The 23,486-nt window shown below is 37.4% G+C and overlaps 4 protein-coding genes across 4 annotated transcripts; all 4 read left to right on the top strand.

The window, feature by feature from the left end:
- The first annotated feature begins 2,899 nt into the window (after window positions 1-2,899).
- Window positions 2,900-3,526, top strand: LOC110866143. Its single transcript, XM_022115446.2, has 2 exons — window positions 2,900-3,043; window positions 3,130-3,526. The coding sequence occupies exons 1-2, from the start codon at window positions 2,927-2,929 to the stop codon at window positions 3,415-3,417; spliced, it is 405 nt and encodes a 134-aa protein (XP_021971138.1). The 5' UTR covers window positions 2,900-2,926; the 3' UTR covers window positions 3,418-3,526.
- A 2,455-nt stretch (window positions 3,527-5,981) lies between these two features.
- LOC110869342 (putative F-box protein At4g09870) lies at window positions 5,982-6,770 on the top strand. Its single transcript, XM_022118644.1, has one exon. The coding sequence runs from the start codon at window positions 5,982-5,984 to the stop codon at window positions 6,768-6,770; it is 789 nt and encodes a 262-aa protein (XP_021974336.1).
- Window positions 6,771-9,363: 2,593 nt separating this feature from the next.
- Window positions 9,364-10,500, top strand: LOC110869341 (putative F-box protein At3g52320). The gene has a single exon (XM_022118642.1). The coding sequence runs from the start codon at window positions 9,364-9,366 to the stop codon at window positions 10,498-10,500; it is 1,137 nt and encodes a 378-aa protein (XP_021974334.1).
- Window positions 10,501-17,862: 7,362 nt separating this feature from the next.
- On the top strand, window positions 17,863-19,283 carry LOC110869340 (F-box/FBD/LRR-repeat protein At1g13570-like). Its single transcript, XM_022118641.1, has 4 exons — window positions 17,863-18,492; window positions 18,573-18,680; window positions 18,767-18,925; window positions 19,038-19,283. Exons 1-4 carry the CDS (start codon window positions 17,863-17,865, stop codon window positions 19,281-19,283), a joined length of 1,143 nt encoding a protein of 380 aa, XP_021974333.1.
- The last annotated feature ends 4,203 nt before the right edge of the window (window positions 19,284-23,486 follow it).

Below are 23,486 nucleotides of genomic sequence, written 5' to 3'. Positions count from 1 at the left end.
GGCAAATGATTCCGTTCCGACAACTCAGATTCAATTATTATTACAGACAATGGTTCATTATTTCTAGACTCCCTAGCCTCGATTTCATCACCACGCGCCTAAGCATCCTAGCAACTTAAGCACCTGTCACATACGTTAAAATAAAGTCAATACATGAAATGTAAAGGTGAGCATACAAGTTTGATAATAGCATATAGAGTTCGAATAGTTTACGCATAACCAGCACGTACACAGAGGAAAACGAAGCATGTTAATTATCGACATGGGACCATCGATACCAACGACTGCGGGTTGACTGTCCGAGACAGTTCGCAATACATGAATACCACCGTAATCCATGCAAGTAATTTGTCCTTAACAACCCCCGTGTGAACGGGTTCTGAGTCCAAACTATAGTACTATGTTGCTAAGGCAGGTAGACAGCATTCCATGTGTAAACATAATAAACAAGCGTTCATTCAGTCACGTAATACATGCAGTCGGTTAGCGTTCAAATAGTTTGTATAGTGTAACTGATTGGGATTTCGATAGGTAACGTATGTAACACCCAAAAGTGCTAAAAGCAAAAAGGGGTCGAGTATACTCACAGTGATTTGGTGTGGATTGAAGGGAGCACTGAGAGAAGTTAGCCTGAATAGTTCGATAGTATAACGATGAGTAACGCGGAAATGCAAACAAGTGATGATGGATCGATTGGGCCGATCGATCGGACAGCTGGTTTGATCAGACGGGTTGTTCGTCCGGTTTGAAAGTCCGTTTGAACATTCCCATTCGATCGGCCGGCAGACTCGATCGGCTGGTCCTTTCAAGTGGATTGTTTCTTCCTCTAGGAAGGGATGTGTTTGTGTATGATGGTTTGTACTTTTAAAGTTTTTTTGCAGCATTACCTTTCAAGTCGGTCGATCGAACGGACTATTCGATCGGTTAGCCCAACCGATTGGTCTGCAACTTCAGTGTTTAAATCTGGCAATGTGCCACTCGATCGGGTGGCATGCTCGATCGGGTGACATTCCAATGTTTCGAAAAATGGTTAAGTGTTGAAGTATAGTATCTCATGATTCGAGCAGTAATGTTACAAATCGAGTGGTAGGTTCGATCGAACATCACTTTGTCAATGCCACACTTTGTGAAATTGTGGGTCCATGTGTTAGCCGATCGGCTGGCTCGGTCGATCGGCTGGGTAGTCCGTTCGGGTGGGCTGTCCGATCGGACAGCCTAACCGTTCGGCCAGCATCTTCTGACCTGGTTAGCCTATCTTCTAACACTTGGTTATTCTGGTGATTTTGAGATAGTTTGATAACGAGTCGAACCACAAAACATAAGCCCTTACTTGGTTCACTGGTCCGGGCAGGAATCACCCAAGTCCGGCCAGTGAGCGGTTCAGAACCTTAGTTTAACGTTTAACCCGAAATCAGTAAATCTCGGGGCAGAATCCGAATCTTGAATCGTGTGTTTGTTTAGAATGATTTGTAAGTTAGTTCAAGCTCCGTTTTCACCGGTTTGAGTGTAAAAGAGTTGAAAGATAGATGAAAATCCGTCTTTCAATTCTTTTCCACCGTGGAATGTTAAGATCTTTGGTAGATTTTAGATTATTTATGTGGAAATCGGTTAGATCTAAGCAAATCATGGTGGAATGATGTCAAAACTTGGTGTTCTTGAAGAACACCATGATGACATCACCCAAGAACACTCAGATCTTGGTGACTTCACGGTTGAAATCCAAGTTTTGAAAGATAGAAAGGTGTAGAATCATTAAATGAACAAAATCGTACAAGAATTAGAGTTAAAACTTACCGGATCGGAGAGAAATCGGAGAAATAGTGAAGAACAAGGGGCTGGTCGGTCAGAGCTTTCCAAAAGTGGAAAGAATGACAATGACAGCCCTATTTATAGGCTTCCAAAAGAGGAAAGGCCCAACCGATCGGCCAGGATTCCTGACCGAATGGGCTGCTCGATCGAACAGCATGTTCGATCGGCTAGCCTGTTCGATCGGTGGTCCTGTTCGATCAGGATGTTCCTTTTTGAGAGTTTCGTGACGATTTTTGGTATTTCGACTTCGATGAACGATGATTTGAGTATGATAGAGTTTCTAATCAAATTACTTTTAGTCCTAATCACTATATCTAACATATAAGCATCTTCACACCACAATTCGGGTTCGGTTTCAATTGAGTTTGATTAACCTTCGAGTTTCGATTTGATTTGATTGATTCACCACACATAACGACGTAAAATAACATGCACAAATAACACGTAAGGCACACGCATACGTATAAAAGTACCAAAATTCCCACACTTGAGTTCGATGATTGATTCGATTAGCTTGATTTCTGATTGATTAACTTTATTGCATTGTTACTTCCTATTATTCACAGTCGATCGTCGATTCGCGGTTAGATTATCGATCGATTAGTTTGATTATACAACACTTACTCCACATAATAAAATAAAATAAAAATTAAAATAACTTTAATTCCAATAACAGTCAGCATTTGACTTTGACTTTGACATTTGGAAAACACGGGGTGTTACAATGGAATAGACAAGGTAACGATTTCTGTGTGAATTTCTGTGCACCTAACCCGAATCATTGTCTTTTGTCTGGCGGCTGCTTTGTGTGAGTGACGTCATTCATCTTCATCAAGAATACTCAGTGTATTCTTGATTTCTCTCTCAAATCCTTGCATTCTTGTGTTTCATCTACAGTGGTTGATCATGAGGTGGACTCCGCACACCTGTTGGTAGCTTTAGCTGAGTGAGATCTTGGATTAGGAGGCCTTACACTTTCGTGTTTAATCTTTTTGGTAAATCTATGCACGTGGTATATGCTTAATCATACTTTTTGTTGCTTATTAGTTATTACTAATCTTTGTTCTGTCTGTGGTTCAAGTGTTTCCCTCCACTTCCGAAAGAGCTTCCAACGACAATGGTCCACTTGAAATACTTGCATATGGAATGGGTGTGGTTTAGGCACAAATATGTGGTGCCTTTTCTTGTTCTTTTAATTAGAAGCTCCCCAAACCTGGAGAAACTTAAGCTAGAGGTAAACAACAAGAATCTATGTATTCTATATTTCTATTTGTTTTGATTCTTATGTCAAATTGCACTCACACAAAGCATTTGACGTAGATTTTCCCCGATGATGACTTGTTTGAGGAATCTGAGACGGGCTCCTTTCCACGAAAAGATTATCCAGATATTACGTTGGAGCATCTTACCGAATTGGAGATTCTACAGTTTGGCGACGCAGATAATGAGTTGGATTTTGTAAAGTTTATATTGGCTAAGTCACCTATACTAAAGAAGGTGAGAATACTCCTATGGGATGAGATTGATGAGGATGAAAAATTGCAGATTTCAAAAATCGTTAGAAGCTCCCCACGCGCATCGTTTGTGGTAAAACTCAATGTTAGTTGAGACCGACTAATTTGAGTTACTTGGTGGTTTTTTTACTGTTTAGTGAAATGAAAAATTTTGTTGCTACCTTATATGGGATTTTGAGAATTATGATCTTTTGCAACTTAAATTTGTTAAAATGTTATTTTTCATGCGCAGTAGTGCAAAGTGCAAGATCATTGAGGATAAAATGCATATATTATTGTTTAGTCAATGATACTTATGAGTTGCATTGTCTCGCTAATTAGTTTTGGTACTTAAACTCACGTATCTCCTCTTGTCGGTCATGTTATATGATAATATATGCCAGTATAGTATTATGATGGAATTTCCTTCGGTCAAAAGTTTCTTTCGATTTTATAAGGGATTAGTGGCGTATGAAATCCAATATGTTTGTGGTATATTAGCGAAGATCTTGCTCTGCCACCCTCGAGCATCTTTTCTTCAATCAAAATCACCGTCTGTTGCCCAATCACATGGTTGGTTTCGCCACAAGTGTTCTCAACATACACCATTGAGCCATCAACCGCACCGCTTACAGTTGCCAGGTTTTTTGGTTCAACCAATCAAAATGGTGAAATGAATTAGAAGTTTTCGTGTGTGGGGCTAAGCACATAACACATAGATATGTACAATGTGTGCAGTGGAATAAAGAGAGTGGGCGAAAGAAGATAGAGAGAATTGTTGCAAAACTTTGTATGGAGTTAACATGTTACAATGAAACTGAATGATTTGTATAACAATTTTTAGACGTTGAATAGATTTTGTAAAAATTTCTGATTATATTTTGATAGTTTTAGTCATCTGATCCAGTAATCGTTCTCAAGGTTACAAAAGTCGTCTGATACTTTTTCTACAATAGTTTGTTTTGACTCGAATCTCTTTTAATTAAAATCCGTTATTACCTGAACCTATTGGTTCAAAAGTTGACTCGTACCAAAATGACCAGGTTTTAAAGCGATCCGTTCTGAACCGAGCCTGTCATGAACTGTAACCTCACCTGACCCTACTGTCCATTTTCCTAAGGATAGCAAATTTGGTTCTAGATAACATACATAAAATTACTGATACATACATTTATAAGTGTCTACAGTACTCGTCAGGTGGCGGCCTCCCGTGGACTAAACGTGGAAACCATCAACTTCTTTTTTTCCAATTTATGTTTGTAGATATACAGAATTTGATTCAAGAGGTTAACCCACCCACATCCGATTTTTGAGGATTTACCCCTCCTGCTCCCCTCTTCCTTTTTTCCCCTTCTGCATTGTCTTTTTTAACTCTTTTTTGTTTTTCATATTTTAGTTAATATCCATTAGTAGTAACACTTGGTGGTTCTGTCGACTTATCAGTGAAATGAAAAACATTGTTTCAAACTGATACAAGATTTTGAGAAGTGTGATCTTTTGCAACTTAAATTTGTTAAAATGTTATGCTTGTCGTGTCTTAGTGCAAGGGGAAAGATCATGATTGGGAATGAGATTGCATATGATTGTTTTCTATCAGCATTGGAAAATTAATCCCACACAGCTCACTTATCACTTGCTAGAAATCTAATCAAGAGTTACGTTGTCACGTCATGCTAATTATTCTTCAGTAACAGTTCAACTCATATTACTGTGGTTGAGTCTCATGGTATGTAGAAACTTAGTTTATTTCTTAAAGAAAAAAAGAAGAGGATAGTTTAGGATAGTGGTGTCACAAAGTTTGATAGTTTAAGGTCGTTGATGGATGGAGTGGATGACGTGACTTAGCGGAATTAGTGGGGGTTAGGGTAGGAGGGGCAAGTGGTTTAAGATTTACACTGTGTTCCAGAGTTTACTAATGGAAGGAAAGGAAAAGAAATAAAAAAAAAGTAAAAATATTTTGTGTTCCAGAGTTTCATTTAAAAAAGGAAGAGAAAGGAAAATAAAACATGTCATGTTCCCGAGTTTCATTTAAGGAAGGAAAAGATGGGAAATAAAAGGAAAACTAGGCTAAACTCTTTAATTTTTCTTTCCTTCCGATTTGGAAGGAAATAATGGGAAAGTCATCTTTTATTTTTCTTTCTCGTCCTTTCCTTTCTCACTTTTACTTTCTTTTCTTATCCTTAAACAAATTTCAAACAACATTACTCTATAGCTGGATAAGACAAATCTCATATTTGGACTAACCCATCATCCACGGCCCATAGTGTACGAAGCCCAACGGCCCAAAACTCATACCCCCCTTCAATCCTTCCTTCCAAACCCTAAAATCAAAATCCGTCCACCAAAAATGTCGGACAACATTCCGTTCGAACTCCAGCAGAGATCATCAAAAGGGTTGTTCCTGTCAAATCTTTGATTCGGTTCCGATCCATTTCAAAGCAATGGAAGTCTCTGATCGATAGCTCTGAATTCATCACTCATCACACCCTCAACAACAAGACTCAGCCGCAACATCTACTGGTAAGGTACATAACAGGAGGTACTGGGTACACATTTGTTTCTACGGATACATGTTTTCCCGAGGACAAATATGTTTCAATTGTAGATGATGATAACTTCCCCCATCACAAGTTTTCCCCTGTTGTTCCTCCAACTGTTAAACTTCTTGGGCGTCCGTTTATGCTCGATTGCTCTCACGGATTGGTGTGTTTGCTTGGATATACCCGAGATCGAGTGAAACGAAAGAAACTGGTTGTTGTTTGGAATCCACTAATTGGGAAATCTGTTGGTATAGAGATACCGGATCGAGCCGATATTGTTATTGGTTTTGGGGTGTGTCCTAAAACTAGCGACCCTAAGATCCTCAAGATTTCACGTTTTGTGGACAGCGAGGCCGAGGCCACGGCTGAGGTTTTCACATTAAGCTCTGGGGCTTGGAGAAATGTACCGATGGATATGCCGTTTAAATCATTGCGTTTCTGGAATTCACAGGTGGTTATAGATGGGGTTATTCATTGGCTTACTTCTGAGAAAATTACATATAAACATAGGTTTTATTCATTTGATTTGGCAAGTGAAGAATTTGGAGAAGCAGTAGACTTTCCTTATAACTTAGCAGGACGCTCTGGAAGGCTGTACGGTATATCTAAGATCAACGATTCTCTTGTTGTGCTTAGTCATCACTGTGTCATTACTAATTTAACACCGCAACCATTTTGTGACGTATGGATGATGTTGAAAAATGGTGTTTCAAAACCCTCCTTTACAAAACTATTCACTGTTAATGACGTTGAGGTTAATAGTATGATTGGATTTAGGAAGAATGGCCAACCGATAATGGATCGGACGAAGACGGGTGGATATGATGGTGAACTAGAGGTTTATGAACTCTGCTCGGAACGCAGGTCTTGGGATTTATGGGTCGGCCTTCATGATGACCTCCTACACAGAATCACTACTTTTGCTTAATCATTCTGATTCTATTATTCACTCATAGATGAGGAATCTACTTTTAAATCCTAGTTTTCTTTTTATGGTACTGTTCTATTTTGGTTTTTATAGCTTTTAGTTTAGCTTCCATCAGACTTAATGGTAACTTTTCTTATTATCATCTAACTGAAAACATGCTCCTAGTATATGTTTAAATCCTTATAATCTCATAAGCAAAAACAGATGGTGGCTCCTTCAGGTTATCTGTGTTCTCAAACTGCAGTCACCATACAACAATTGCAGGGCTGATCATTGTTTTGTGTGGTTCTGTTAGCTAGTATTCTTGTAATTGTTCGCATGACTCGTATCATCATCAATTCTGAAGTCAACTTCGAACTCAATATAACACATACCTGTCGAATTTTTGACCCGTTTAACATTTATTTACTATAATCTGACATGTTTTACCCGTTTTAATTTAGATTGATATATTTTGACCCATTTAATATATATTTACCTTATTTTGGCACATTTGACCATCATAAGAACCACCATTGATGACAAAATACCCATACTTGATTTTAAAACTGGGTCTCATACCTAGCTTAATACCCTGTATCGTGTATACCCGCAGGTATCAGGTACACCCATTACTAGAGGTTGCAAATATAACCCAAAGACAAACTTTTGGGTTAATTTGTGTTATAATTTGACATGGGTTATTTGTCTGAAACAATTCGATTTCAAATCACCTCATCTCATCTGGTTGTTGTAATGAATTGATTTTGCATCATGAATAATTGTGTTTCATGTCTTGGTTGTGTGCAAATTGCTTGAAGGTTAGTTCTATGTAAACCTACGTTCTAATGAGCTTCTGTTTTTGTTTAGTTGGATCTGTGTTTTCTGGTTTGTTTTTGTGAACCGTTCATGTTAATTTGATAACCAAGGGATACAAATGATGTGAATTATTTTCATGGTTCCAATGACAATAGTTGAGTGAATATAAATATTCGTATTCTTTCATTATTGTTTGATGAACTTTTGGCTATTTAGTCTTTGTTTATGTCATTTATTGATGATTCTTTTCTAGTCATATAACTATTGGAAGAAATTTTGAAACAAAAATGGGAAGGTCATAAACGAATATGAAGGTGCTTAGCAAAACCATTCGGGTGATTTTTATGGCGGCTTTGTGGAGGCCGGATATGTTAAGCAGTTCAATGGGTAGAATATGTCACTTGAGAAGATTGTGGTGGAGATAAAATCATGCCCGCCCATATGGCTAAAACATAGGGTGAAAATGTCACATTTATACTTTAGAGTGGCATGTTTGGTGGGATTTTAATCTTTAGCGAAAACATGTAGTTTGACATGAGTAGGGGTCGAAAGTATGGACACAATCCTATAAAATCATCTCTATAAATGGATTCTCATTTGCTGGGCTTAAAGGATGGGTCGCAAGATGAGTCTTGAATAAAAATAAAAGTAAAAAAAATGGGTGTGTATCAAAGCTCAGTAGGTCTTGAAGGGAGGTTCACACCTAACACATTTAAAGCTCAGCAGTCCATTTAAATGCTCCTTATTAAGTGGGTTTTTTATACAACACCACCAAGATGATGGTATAAGACTATAGGTTGCTTATGTTGGCTGGTTTATTATAGGGGTGCAAACCAGCCGAGGTACTCGAGCTCAACTCGAAACGAGCCGAGCTTAAACGAGCTCGTGCCCGAACTTAAAACAAGCTCGTTTAGTAAACGAGCCCAAGCCCCAACTTCGCTTATCGACAATGCAAAATCAGTCTTGAAATGCAATTTGTAATGCTTCCTTTGTGGTTTTAGCGGTTGATATGCTCACATTATTGACAAAAATATAAGTACACACAGATTAGATACATAGACTTTTTACCATTTATGCTAAGTTATAATGCGTAAAATATTAATCCCATTTCATTATGCCAAAATAATAGTAGCTTTGTTATCTTGAATATATTGTGCTTGAGTCTTATGGTATGTAGAAATGTTAAATCTCAACACATAAAATGTATCTTCTAGTTCTTTTGTGTATTCTTCCTTAAGGAGTGAATTTGTCAAATGTTGACTGACATATTGACACATTTATATAATTTCATAATAAACAAGTCTAATCTTAAACAAACTTTAAGCAAACTCGAGTGGACCCTACCTAGATCATATTTGGACTAGATGTGCACAAAATAACCGTAACCAGTTAATAACCACTCGAAGAATAACCGATTGGTAGTTATTTTTAACCGTAGATTGGTAACCTGTTAGGGATTGCTTTAGAAATAACCGGTTTTTAAACGATGTATCGGTTAACCGTAACCAGGAAAAAACAAAAAAAAATGATAAAAACTTGAAAATAACCTGTTAGTTAATAAAAAATAACAAGTTAAAGCAATAACCCGTTAAAGCACAAATCAGAAAATAACCGTGTAAACCTAAACCTGTTACTAAAATTAATGAACCGAAATGTGCACTTCTAATCTGGACTCATCCATGATCCAAGGCCCGTTTTAAATGAAGCCCAACAACCCTAAACTCATATTTCAATTCTTCCCTTCAAAGCTTCCAGAATGTTGTTGAAACCCTAAACATCAAAATCCAGTCCAAAAATGTCGGACAACATTCCGTTCGAACTCCAAGCAGAAATCATCAGAAGGGTTCTTCCTGTCAAATCTTTGATTCGGTTCAGATCAGTTTCAAAGCAATGGAAGTCACTGATCGATAGCTCTGAATTCATCACTCATCACACCCTCAATCAGACTCAGCCGAAACATCTACTAGTAAGGTACATAACAAGAGCTTCTGGGTTCAGATTTTTTTCTGATGACAAATGTTTGCATGAGGAAAAATATGTTTCAATTGTTGATGATGATAACTTCCCCCACCACAAGTTTTCCCCTGTTGTTCCTCCAACTGTTAAACTTCATGCGCATCCATTCATGCTTGATTGCTCTCACGGATTGGTATGTTTGCACGGATGGTCTCGGGATCGAGTGAAGAGAAAGAAACTGATTGTTCTTTGGAATCCGTTAATTAGGAAATCTGTTTGTATATCTATACCGGATCATCAAAGGGATGATGTTATTGGTTTTGGGGTGTGTCCTAAGACTAGTGACCCTAAGATCGTGAAAATTACACGTAAAGCTAAGGCGAAGGTTTTCACATTAAGCTCTGGGGCTTGGAGAAGTGTACTAATGAATACGCCGTTTAAATCATTGCACTTTCGGAATACACAGGTGGTTATAGATGGGGTTATTTATTGGCTTGCTTATGATGATATTACATATAAACTTAGGTTGTGTTCGTTTGATTTGGCAAGTGAAGAATTTGGAGAAGTAGTAAACATAAACATAGCCGTTCCTTATTACTTAGTAGGACGCCCTAGAAATATTTGTATGTACAATATATCTAAGATCAACGAGTCTCTTATTGTGCTAACACCGGATGGATTTTGTGATTGTAACGTATGGATGATGTTGAAAAATGGTGTTTCACAGCCCTCTTTTACAAAACTATTCACTCTTACCGATGTTGATGTTGATGTTGATAGTATGATTGGATTTAGGAAGAATGGCCAACCGATAATCGATCATTCGAAGACGCGTGGATTTGATTGTGAACTAAAAGTTTATGAACCCTGCTCGAAACGCATCAACGGTCTTGGGATTTATGGGTCGGCCTTCATGATGACCTCCTACACAGAATCACTACTTTTACTTAATCATTCTTATTCTGTCATTCACTGATGGATGATGAATCTACTTTTTATACCTTAGTTTTCTTATTTTTGTACTGTTCTCTGTCTTTTCTTATAAATATGGAACTTATATTACTAAGTAACTTTAAATACAAGTTTGTTAGTTAGTTTTTTTTTTTTTTTTTTTTTTTTTTTATGGCAAATATTACATTACTCCTACTCCTAAACTACACCAATAAATACTAAATTACATCCCATGCCAGGATTTGAACCCTGGTCTTTTCTCCAAGAGGCAAGAACCTTTACCACCTAACTATCGTTGGAATGGCTGTTAATTTTGGACAAGCGTTTTGGGTGAACCCACCCAAAAGCGTTATGCACCACTGCCCAACTCACCTCTAATTTACATAGTTATGTAATTAGAAGTCAACTATAAGCTAAAATTGTTGTTTGCAGCTAATGTTCATGATGGATAAGGTTTCAAGCATTTAAAAAGGCTTCGGGTTTATTACCTGTGCAGGCATCACATTCTATTTGTACTTAACAAGTTAACGCTACCCGCGCGTTGCAGCGAGATGTTGAATATGAAAGTCTTTAAAAACTAAAGTAGTAAAATGTTTTTTGAACAACCAACAAAAGCCCGATCACCCGAGTAAACTAAATGACAAAATGTCACCCATGCCTACAAAGATAGGCGGCGCTGGTGACCTGGTCCGCCACTACTCTAAAGGAAACACACCACCCGAAAGCCCATTCTGATAAAATCCCTGAGCTCAATCCAAAGCAATTTTTGCTCTAGATCATTAGTATGCCAATGCTCAAAAATTTCGTCAGCATATAGTAGTTAATTATCTTTAACAAAACTTCTTAGTAGTGCTAAAGAACAAAAAGTTGGTTAAAATAAACCGACATCAACATCTTAATAACTTCAAATTATTTTTATTTTTAATAAAAAAATGTTATATCTTGAAAATTATGTAAAGTTTTGGTACAAAATAGGTTTCAAAGAAAAAATTATAATTATCTTTGTGTACCTACCATCAAAAAGTAACATAATAAAAACCATTATCAATCTGAAGATCACATTGGTAGTTTCATCCAATAAATTTGACACGGGTCAAATGATTTATTGCAGGAAAAATGTTAAAAGGTAAAGGGGACATGATAAATTCTAAGGGGTCAAGGGAGCAGAACCCAGAAAACGAAGCAACTTGGTTGATATTTTTAGTGTAAACAAACATGTATTATGAACACAAATTGGGTTATAAAATAGTAATAGAAATATGTTTAAACTAATTTCAAATAAAATAACAATTTCAGTTTCGTGGCTCATCCTTTACGAAAACAGGGTATACAAAAACAGAGTTGGGATATTACCTGTGTGTTACAGCGGCAAATGGGGGGGGGGGTCTCAAATGTGTTACATGTTGGGATTTTTTTTTGGACACAAACATAATAAGGTGGTCAACAAACATCAACCCCACAGTAGCACCAACTAATTCCAAACGATCTATAATCAATGCAGCGTAAGTAGCTCCGCCTCCGGTTGAAACTTTGCAAATACTGGTTTGATGATTTTGAACCTCTTCCACACAATTAAAAGTATTTACACATAAGTACGGAGAAGAACGGGCCACCTCTAACTCCTTGCCAACCATGGGCTAAGAAGAAAGCGTACCTTGACCATGATTATGATTATGATTATCTGCACACTACCAAAAGAACTGCAAACAACATAGGACTTGAAAGACTTCTTCACCCCATTACAACATGTTTCGAATACTTTTAAATTTAAATAATTCGGCATACAAAGCAATCTGGGACTTCAGGTCTCTTCGAAAGATCTCCAACTACTTACGACTAAAATGCAGGTTTGGAACTTCAGATCTCTTCGAAAGAATATAAAACTAAAATTTCAGCTCTTTTGTAAATTGCTTTTATGAACTAAAAATTTAGCAAATGATTAGATTTACAATCCATAAGTAGAACTTATAAGACTTGTGAAAGGGTGTTGACTTTTGCCCAGAGACAGAAACCAGACCATTTTGGCATTTACTGATTATCATTCCAAAAGAAACCAAAAGAAACCAGAGACAGAAGCAGACCATTTTGGCATTTACTGATTATCATTCCATTTTGCCCACACTTTGTTTGCACCAACCACACACACAGTTGGAGGAGTTATATTATTTTGGGGCTACTTTCTTTTCTTTGTTTCTTATTTAAGATCAGATGATTACACACTGCGAAAGTGGGATCGTATTTTATGTCATGGAACTTTTTAACTTGTTCTGGATGTGTTATGGCTGTACATATTGAAGCCTAGATGTTGTTAAACAAAAAATCATAAGTTAAATCATATACCTTTACAACCATCAACAAAATTGGATTCTTTCAAAATGTTTTAAAGGTTGTCCAATCATTACTGTAACACATACTCTTCCTGTTATTGTGATCAGTCCAGTCCATTCACATAGCTCCAACAATCAATTTCCAATAAAATTTCAGGAATTATACATATAAAAATTAGACAAAATGTCAAAATTTCATAAACCATTCATACATAAATTAAAGAGAATACCAATGTATGGATTATTATTACATATGAAACATCAATGTCTTACGAACACTGCATGCATAAATCAAAGTTTTATGCGCCATCAGATGAGAAAAAAATTCCAAAACTGAACTCAGTACGCTTAGGCTAAAGGGTGTGGTCACGAACCTCATGACCCCCCACATAGGCGCCATGCATGTCACCCACCTCTAATCCCCCATCCAAAACCACTACCCTAAGGGTGTGGTCATGACCCAAACCACTATCCCTTTATTTTTTAATATGTCTTTGTCTCAAAAGATGGCTTGTGGTAATCGTGGTTCAATCCACTCCAACCACCATGAATCATTGAGTGGGGGTGGTGTAGCCTTTCCTACATGGCGAATCATGTTCCAACCATGACCTCACACCTTTCAGCCTTACAAAGAATTATTCTTTTGCCAAAAGTCGTCAATATGATTTCCCTATTTCCTACAAATGGTGGGTCAACCATAATCCTATTCATCAGCACAAAATAGAACACCAATCACATTTTCTCTTGTAAAGACAACAATATCTTTGATCCAAGCATTATGGTGATCTTTTGATAATTCTATTCAGGCATCATTAATATGTGGAAAGGGAAACAAATGTTGAGAAGATCCATCCATGCATCGTTAATAATTCTTTTAACTATAGGTAAAAATTGTCAAAAATCTACTTTTCTAATGGACCTTTGAGAAATGGGGCGATAATTTGATTAGCCTATATCTATGATTATATGAAAACCTATAAAGTTAAAAGACAATACGATGTAAGAAAAAAAGATACAACATCTAGAATTTGACATATGATAGTTGTGATGTATAACAATTACAATTCTCAAATTCTAGATACCCAATAAAGAGGAAAGGAAGAAACCGTTTCTGTTAAGCGATAACAATGGTGGAAACTGTGAATTGAGAGAGGGTTTTATATCACCTAACATAACGATTGAAGCAATTTTGAATCTTCATGCAATAACTGTTTCTCTGCCGGTTCTGTGCCAATTAGAATCTTCAACACCGTCTAGGGTTTCTTGTTTTGTGGGGTTTCTTCCATTAACAACATGCTTTCTTCTGGCTTATATTTTGGTGTCGTCCCTCCTGATCGAAGAGATGTGCGCTTGCCATTGCTTACTTCGTATCAATATGAACTGTGTTGATTGGCATATGATGTTCACCGGAAGTTGTTGATGGCATGATGTGATCGTATTTATTCAAAAGGTTGTGACTTAAACGGCGTGTTTGTGTGGACACGACGGTTATATAATCCAGTGGTAACCCAAGTTACTTTTTGTAAGGTTATATAATTAATTTTCGTGTGGTTTTAGAAAGCAAATTATATTTTATAATCAGTGTCAATCCGGATATGTTTAATACAAACAAAAATACAATTTGTCAGTTTGTTAAAGCTCATATGACCTTCATAAATACAGTTTGCCAGTTTGTTTTCTTTATAAATGTGAGCTTCATTTTTTTTTTATTTCATCTTACTTTGCAATGTGTGGTAATCAAACTTAAATAAATTACTACATCAACATAAATGCACACTTTTAAAGGTGAGTTAGATATGCATAAAAAATAAAAAGTAGAAAAGCACAATTCATATTCGGGTGCCGAATATGTAATTTGGTTCGATTTCAAACTGTTTCGGACTGGTTCATTTTGGGCATTGGGTCCAAAAGAGTATTGAACTTTAGTTTTCTGTTCGAAAGAGGGGGCATGGTAGTAACTATTTTCAATCCTCACACTAGGGTCGGGTCATTCCTCCACACTTTACTTTTTTAAAATCCTAGTTTTATAAGTTTTGTACTGTTCTTTTTTTTAGCTTTAGTTTTGCTTCCATCAGACTTTATGGTAACTTTTCTTATTTACCCATTATAAATTAATAATATTGTGATGCATAGAGTAGTTGTACCCTTTGCTTAGGGAGGTTTTAAAAAAAATTGATATAATTGCAATTTTAATCTAAAACTATTTTGGTTTTTTTATTTTTAACCCCAAAGCTTTCTATTTTTGTCAATTTAACCTGATAACTTTTTTACTTTCAACTTTGATACCCCATACTCTTCATATTTCGCAAAAATTCCGTTTTACGTTTTGTTCTAAATTTTGCAATTTAACACAATGCAACGTTCATGTGTGGTTCGACGTTTTTACATTTTGTTTTACGCTTCGTTCTAAATGTTGCGAGTTAACATTACGCAACGTGCATGTGTGGTTCAACGTTTTTATGGCCGTCTAATTTTTCCCGTTTGATAGGTTCATCGTGACGCACGGGTCCTAAATCAACTTAATTATTATTTTCTATGTTTTATGTTTCCGTCTAATTTCTCTGCATTAACACGTCGCGACTTCAGTGTTGGTGGCCGTTGGCGGTGTTGTGACCTTGGTGCTATTTGTCACGGTTTTACGCGCCCACCGCAACAGGGGGGGTGTAATACTAGTTATATATAATATTAAAGAAGAGAAGATAAATAGTGTTGTACAATATCTAATGCATGTTTTACAAGTTCATTAATTTCTTTTGTCTTTTATTCTATTTCGTCATTTAGTGTAAACTTTTTCATTTACAACCCATATAGTTTAACTGTTTTTTTTTTCTTTTACTTTAACCAAATTACTTTTCTACCCCTAAACAGTTTTTTTAACGAACACGTTAATAGTGTTTTAGACATATTTTTTAATTTTTTTTATTTGCTATAACGAGTGTGGCAAATGATTTTTTAGTTTAATATTTTTTAACGAACACGCCGATACTCTTTTGAACATAATCTTTAACTTTTTTTTATTTGCTATAACGAGCGCACCAAAACCGACAAAGTTTCTATCGTTTTCTTTTTCGTTTACCTTGATTTTACCTTTGTTATTTACTATATCATTTTACCTCGTTATTATTTTTATTATTTTGATGTTCAGAGCCAAATTACGGCGCAAATAGCATAACCCATTAATATATAATTTTAACTAATTTTACAAATTTATTTATCTGTTGTCATAGTGTGCAATACGTTCTGAATTCCAACCGCGTCCCTGCGCAACGCGCGGGTAACCATGACCCTAGTTATCATCTAATTGAAAAATGCTCCTAGTATATCTTTAAATCTTGCTTGATTTATAATCTGAGAAGTAAAAACAGATGGTTGCTCCTTCAGGTTATGTTTCTTCCAATTCGGCTATTGATCCAATCAACATGTAGGAATAGCAATAACGAACCATTAAAACTACCGCAATATTTTGTTTGTGTTCACAAATTGCAGTCACCATACAACAATTGTAGGGCTGATCTTAAATTGTAGCACATCAACGTCCTGGCATAATTTTGATGATATTGTTTTGTGTGGTTCTGTTTCTGTTACCTAATTTTCTTGTAATTGTTATCATGACTCATATTATCAATTCTAAAGTAAACTTCGAACTCAATATAACACATACTTGGCAATAAGCGTTTCATGTTTCATTTTAGTTGTCTAATTTTTTACCCGATTAGCATTAATCACTATAACTTAACACGGTTTACCCGTTTCAATTTAGATTGGTATACTTTGACACGTTTAATATTTATTCACTGTATTTTCGTACATTTGACCATCATCAGAACCACTATTAATGACAAAATAGTAAAATACACATACCTGATTATAAAATTGTGTCTCATACCTAGCTCAATACCCGTTGTGTATATCGTGCATGGGCGGATTCGCGAAAAAATATTGATGATATGAAGCACGAACCGTACCGTACAAACGATTCGTTCTCAGGCAAGTGGTCATCAATGAGGACGAAATGCAACTACTTCAACAATGTTGTGAACCGCCATATAAACAATCGAAACAGAACGAGTAGTTCAAGAGACACATACGCCATGTCGGCCGCCCATGATGAGTTTAGAGCAACATACGGTTGTCCATTTGCCATTGGATGTGCTTATATATTCTCCAAATGGCCAATCATCAAAGCATTCCAAGACTACTTCAGGCACGCCTTAGCCAAGCTCGTCTGCTGGCGGATCAGATGCTCATTCTTATTTAGACCTAAACGACTCCAACAACGAGCTAAAGTTTGAGGAACCACAAGAATTGTAACGCCCACCAGATAAAGACAAAAGCAAAGTAGATGCTGCAAGAGCAAGAAAAGGCAAATTCACTTCTACAACGACAACAAATATTGTGGGTGGATCAAGTGGCTTCTCCAAATTAGACGAGAAACTTGCTCGAATTCTCTCGCTAAAGGAACAAGATATCCAATTGGCAATGGATGGTCAAAGGGCAGCCGACATAAAGTTCCTCCAAAAACCCATCCCCTCTCGTCTATCCGTGGATGACCGTATGATTAGTTTTTTATGTTTGATGACACAACCGCATTCACACACCTAAGTCTTTTTTATTTCTTTGTTTAACGTATAATCTCGCTCTCTCACATATCAACCTTTTTATTATTTTTCGGGTAATTAACTAATTACCCATTTAAAAAAAAAAACACTAAAATAGAGTCCCCTCAACAAACTAGAAAAAGAATCGACATAAATAAATTATAGGAACCGCTTGTGCTTGAACCCTAACCCCTACCTCTCCTCGTCGATGTCGCTGGTGGTCGCCGATTTGCTTATCAAATAACATAAGGTATTTTCTATTCATTTCGAATACTTCTCATAAACACAATAAGCCGTTGTTCATTACTGGATTTGGGTAATTAATTCTGTGTCAATACTTCAAACAAACGTGTGCTGTTAAGTTTCGTTGATTACTGGATTTGAATATGGTTTTCTTCATATCTGTTTTATTCATTTGTTTGTAGACTAAACAGGTTTTCAAAGTAGCTAATCTTGCTGCTAATGGGGTATCCGAAGGTGGATGTAATCAGCAAGCTTCCTTCGGGCATAATAGAAGCCATCTTATGTCTACTACCGATTCAAGAGGCAGCAAGGACAAGTATCCTCTCTAAGGAATGGAGGTATCATTGGACCAAAATCCCTAAACTTGTGTTTATTGAGAATCGGTTTCAAGAATGGACTGATGGGCCTGTGCTGTCTGCTGTGGAGCAATATCTTAACAAACCAAGTGAAAGGAAAGATATGGCCAAGAGGTGTAAACTTCTCTATGCTATATACCAAGTTCTGCTTATGCACGAGGGTCCAATACATGAGTTTACCCTTGATATGGAAGTAGATGGCTCGTGTGTTGAGATTGACCATATATTACATCATTTGTCGAAGAAAAATACTCTCAAGATATTAAAACTTGACCTTGATGCGGGAATTGATGAGGGGCATAGGTTACCCATTTCTCTCTTCTCTTTACAGCATTTAACGAGTTTGTATCTCCATGGTTGTGCTCTTTACCAAGAACGTTCATTCAATGAATTCGGTTGCCTTACAACCTTACATTTGGGAAGTGTATGGACAGATGTGAAAACGCTTCTACGTCTTTTATCCAGCTGTCCATTACTTAAGAGATTGACTCTTGTAAGTTCATAATAACCAAAATTTAGTTCCCATGGACCCATGGTCTTCAATAACTTGTCTAAATATTGTAATTTTTGCAGGATTGTGAGTGTTCGGTCATCTTTAGGAGTGGAGATACCACCATTGTTGATCTATTTAAGTGTTTACCATTGATTGAGTATCTTAATGTTGTGCTTTTCATCGTTGAGGTAATTTTATCTACATGGTAAATACATGATTTGACTTCGGTCTGCTTAATAGTTATCACTAATCTTTGATTTGGCTATGGTTCAAGTGTTTTGCTCCAAAGAGACTTCCGAAAGAGCTCCCAACAGCATTAGTCCACTTGAAATACTTGTGTGTGGATAGTTTATGCTTTATGCACATATATGCGTTACCTTTTCTTGCTCTTCTGATTAGAAGCTCCCCAAAGCTAGAGAAACTTAAGCTAGTGGTAAATAACAAAGATCTATGTTGTCTTCTATTTGTTTTGATTCTTATCTCAACATACAGTCACCCAAGATACTACATCATGTAGATGTATAACGGAGACTGGCTTGACGAAGATGATTTGGGCTCTTTTACACTTGATTATGTTGGAGCATTTGAAAGAATTTGAGATTCGAAATTTTAGCGACGCAGAGAATGAGTTGGATTTTGTGAGGCTTATATTAGCCAAGTCACCTGTGCTAAAGAAGGTGACGGTATCCCCGTATTATAATTTTGATAAAGATGAAGAACCACAGATTTCCGAAATTCTTTTTTGCTCTCCGTGCGCATCACCTATGGTAGAAATCATCGTCAGACGTTGAAGTTCAATTAGTCATGCCGTTCGTGATTTTGTTTTTTTAGTGTCGAGTGTTGAGTGTGAAGCCACTCTTGTGGTTTGTCAAAAGTAGCGGTAGAAAACATGTGGGAAACCTGCAACCATGTTTGCAGCCTGTCAAAAGAAGTGGGTGAAGACAACAGTGTGTTGATCCATTTCTTCTGCTGCATTAATTTCTTTGTTTGACAAATTCTTATCTAATCTCTTTATAAGAGATCCATCTGTATTGTAATCGTGGTATCACGAAAGAAATAAAAACCTCCTAGTTACCGAGAGTGGACGTAGGTCAGAGCCGGACCGAACCACTATAAATCTTTGTGTTCTTGTGAGCTGAGCGTGCGTGTGACTCGTGTTCGTGTGTGTGCTCCGATCCTAATAACTGGTATCAGAGCCGTTGGCTCTCGATTGACACACGAACAGAAAGGGTGGAGGAAGTACTGACCTGTGAGACTAGGGTTCCGATTAGAGTTGCAAATCAGAACCAGTGACAGTCTCCGTCACTATCGCTGCTGGAGTTCATCCCGCCACCGCCATCTCCGACTGTTCAAACCGCCGCCGCCGCCGTTGCCCCCTGCTCGTCACCGCCAACCTAGCAATCGGTCCACAACCATTGCTCGCGTTCTAGTCGCCATCGCCAGAAGACAAGACCAGATCGATTTGATCTTTTTTGTGGAGAAAGTGCAGAATTCTTTTTTTGGGGAAGAGAACACTTTCTTTGAAGACAAAAAGTTGATTTCTTTTTTTGGGGGAGAACGTAGGCTTGTTGACTTTAAGAGAAAGAAAAAGAATTTCTTTTCTTTAAGTCCATAAGTTATTAAGTTTGATAAAACCAGCCCCTCACATTTTTTTGAATCAAGTTTTTTTTTGTCAAATGCCGTTTAACACGCGAAATAGAAAAGTGTGTTTCTATTTCATTACTTCCGCTCGTATAATTGCCATTTGCAGTACGAACCTGTTGGTTAGTAGTAAATTGGTAATTTATCCGTTAAAATGGCAGAGGATGGTAAAATTAAGATTGATAAGTTTGATGGTAGTGATTATGGGTTTTGGAAAATGCAAATTGAAGACTTGTTGTATCAGAAAAGTTTGCATTTGCCTATGTTGGGCGAACAACCAGATGACATGTACGATGAAGAATGGAAGTTGTTGGATAGACAAGCTTTGGGTGTGGTTAGGCTTTCTTTGGCAAAGAGCGTTGCGTATAACGTTGTCAATGAAACAACTACATACGGTGTATTAAAAGCTTTGTCCAACATGTACGAGAAACCATCTGCTTCAAACAAGGTGTTTCTCATCCGTCAATTGGTTAACACCAAGATGAAGGAAGGCATGCCGGTTGCCGCTCACATAAACGAGTTCAATTCGATTATCTCTCGTTTAGCCTCCGTTGAAATAAAGTTTGAAGATGAAGTACAAGCTTTGCTCCTTTTATCATCTTTGCCCGACAGTTGGTCAGGCACAGTCACAGCCGTTAGCAGCGCATCTGGTACTACTAAGCTAACGTTTGATAGCATTCGTGACTTGATTTTGAATGAAGACATTAGAAGGAGAAGTAATGGAGAATCTTCCAGTTCTAGTTCTCTGTTGCACACAGAAAATAGAGGAAGAAGGAATGACAGAGGGCATAATCGAGGAAGGTCAAAGTCTAGAAGAAGGGGACAGTCAAAGAACAGAAAAGACATTGAATGTTGGAACTGCAAAGAAAAAGGTCACTTTAGAAGCCAATGTACAAAACCAGCTGCAAAGAAAGAAGTAAACAGTGTATCCTCGGAAGAATTAGGTGATGCTCTCATCTGTTCTGTTGAAGATTCAGTTGAATCTTGGATTATGGATTCGGGTGCTTCTTTCCATGCTATCTCATGCCCAGATATGGTCAAGAATCTACGAACAGGTAACTTTGGTAAAGTTCGTTTAGCAGATGATCAAATGCTTGATATTACAGGTATTGGAGATGTAGACTTGAAGACCTCATTAGGAACTATATGGACATTGAAAAATGTCAGGGTTATTCCTAACTTGAGAAGAAAGTTGATTTCAGTTGGTAAATTGGATGATGAAGGGTTTAATGTTCACTTTGGGGGTGGACAATGGAAAGTGATCAAAGGCAATTTAGTGATTGCCAAAGGAAAGAAGAAAGGCACTCTATACATGGCAGAAGTTTCTGCTGAAGGTGTTCATGCAATGACCACCGGTCCGAGTCCATCAAATTTATGGCACAACCGACTCGGGCACATGAGCGAGAAGGGATTGAAGATGTTGGCTCAGAAAGGAAAGTTTCCAGACTTGAAGAAAGTGGAAACTGAATTTTGTGAACCTTGTGTTCTTGGAAAACAAAAGAGGGTTACTTTTGTGAAGACAGGAAGGACACCGAAAGCTCAGAAGTTGGAGCTTGTTCACTCGGATGTATATGGACCAACTTCAGTTATATCTCTAGGAGGCTCGAGATACTATGTTACCTTTATCGATGATTCAACACGCAAGGTATGGGTATATTTTCTTAAACATAAATCTGGTGTATTTGATGCTTTTAAGATATGGAAATCTGCTGTTGAAAATGAAACTAATTTGAAGGTAAAGTGCTTAAAGTCGGACAATGGTGGTGAATACATAAGCAAGCAGTTCACTGACTATTGTGCTAAGGAAGGGATAAAGATGATCAAGACGGTTCCTGGAACTCCTCAGCAGAATGGTGTAGCTGAGAGAATGAATAGAACTCTAAATGAGAGGGCTAGAAGCATGAGGTTGAATGCCGGAATGCCCAAGACATTCTGGGCCGATGCAGTTAACACTGCAGCCTACTTGATTAACCGTTCACCATCTGTTCCCTTGGATTTCAAATTGCCAGAAGAAATGTGGCAAGGAAATGAGGTAAGTCTCGAACACTTAAGAGTCTTTGGTTGTAGTGCTTACGATTTGTTAGAAGTTGGTGACAGGGATAAGCTAGACTCAAAGTCCAAGAAGTGCACATTCATTGGTTATGGGTCAGAAGAAATGGGTTACAGGCTTTGGGATAATGAAGGCAGAAAAGTAATCAGAAGCAAGAATGTCGTCTTCAATGAAAACGAATTGTACAAAGACAGAAACACCAAAGGACCAGAAGTTCAGAAAGAATATGTTGAATTTGAAAGTGGTGAAAAAAGAAAAGAAGCTTCAGTCGACATTCCAGAAAATGGGGATGAGTCAAGCGACAGTGGGAGCTTAGGGGACGATTCTAGTAATGATTCGGAGGAAGAAGAAGCTGCTCCTTCAACTCCAAACTCCCCAGAAACACCTCAAGTTCAACCAAGAAGGTCGTCTAGAGCCACTAGACCGCCAAACAGGTACTCACCATCAGTCAACTACATACTTTTGACAGAAAATGGTGAACCCCAGTGTTACTCTGAAGCTATGGGGTTGAAAGATTCATTGCAGTGGGAGCTTGCAATGAAAGATGAAATGAAGTCGCTTGAGAAGAACAAGACCTGGCACTTGATAAAGCTTCCACCTGGGAAGAAGGCTCTTCAGAACAAATGGGTTTTCAGGGTCAAGGATGAACATGACGGTGCCAAGCGGTACAAAGCAAGATTAGTAGTCAAGGGATTTCAACAGAAAGAGGGAATTGATTTCAATGAAATATTCTCTCCAGTGGTGAAGATGACTACCATCAGACTTGTTCTCAGTATTGTAGCAGCAGAGGGCTTGCATCTAGAGCAACTAGATGTCAAGACAGCTTTTCTACATGGTGACCTAGAAGAAGACATCTACATGACGCAACCAGAAGGTTTTCGGGTTAAAGGCAAAGAAAACTTGGTGTGTAAATTGAAGAAGAGTTTGTGTGGTCTGAAACAAGCGCCCAGACAATGGTACTTGAAGTTTGATAACTTCATGGGAAGAGTTGGTTACAAGAGATGTGACAATGACCATTGTTGTTACATCAAGAAGTTTAAGGGTTCTTACATCATTCTACTACTCTATGTAGATGATATGTTGATAGCCGGTTCAGACATGTCAGAAATCAAGAAGTTGAAGAGGCAAATGTCTGAAGAATTCGAAATGAAAGACTTAGGAGCTGCAAACCAAATACTCGGGATGAGTATTTTCAGAAACAAAGATGGTTCTTTGACACTATCTCAAGAGAAATACATTGAGAAAGTGTTAGAGAAATTCAAACTTAAAGATGCCAAGATCAGAAGCACACCTTTGGGAAGTC

Source organism: Helianthus annuus, chromosome 7, assembly GCF_002127325.2.
Source record: "Helianthus annuus cultivar XRQ/B chromosome 7, HanXRQr2.0-SUNRISE, whole genome shotgun sequence".
NCBI classification, from domain to species: Eukaryota; Viridiplantae; Streptophyta; class Magnoliopsida; order Asterales; family Asteraceae; genus Helianthus; species Helianthus annuus.
Note: the sequence above shows the minus strand (reverse complement) of the source record. Positions and strands in the feature narration are given on the sequence as shown.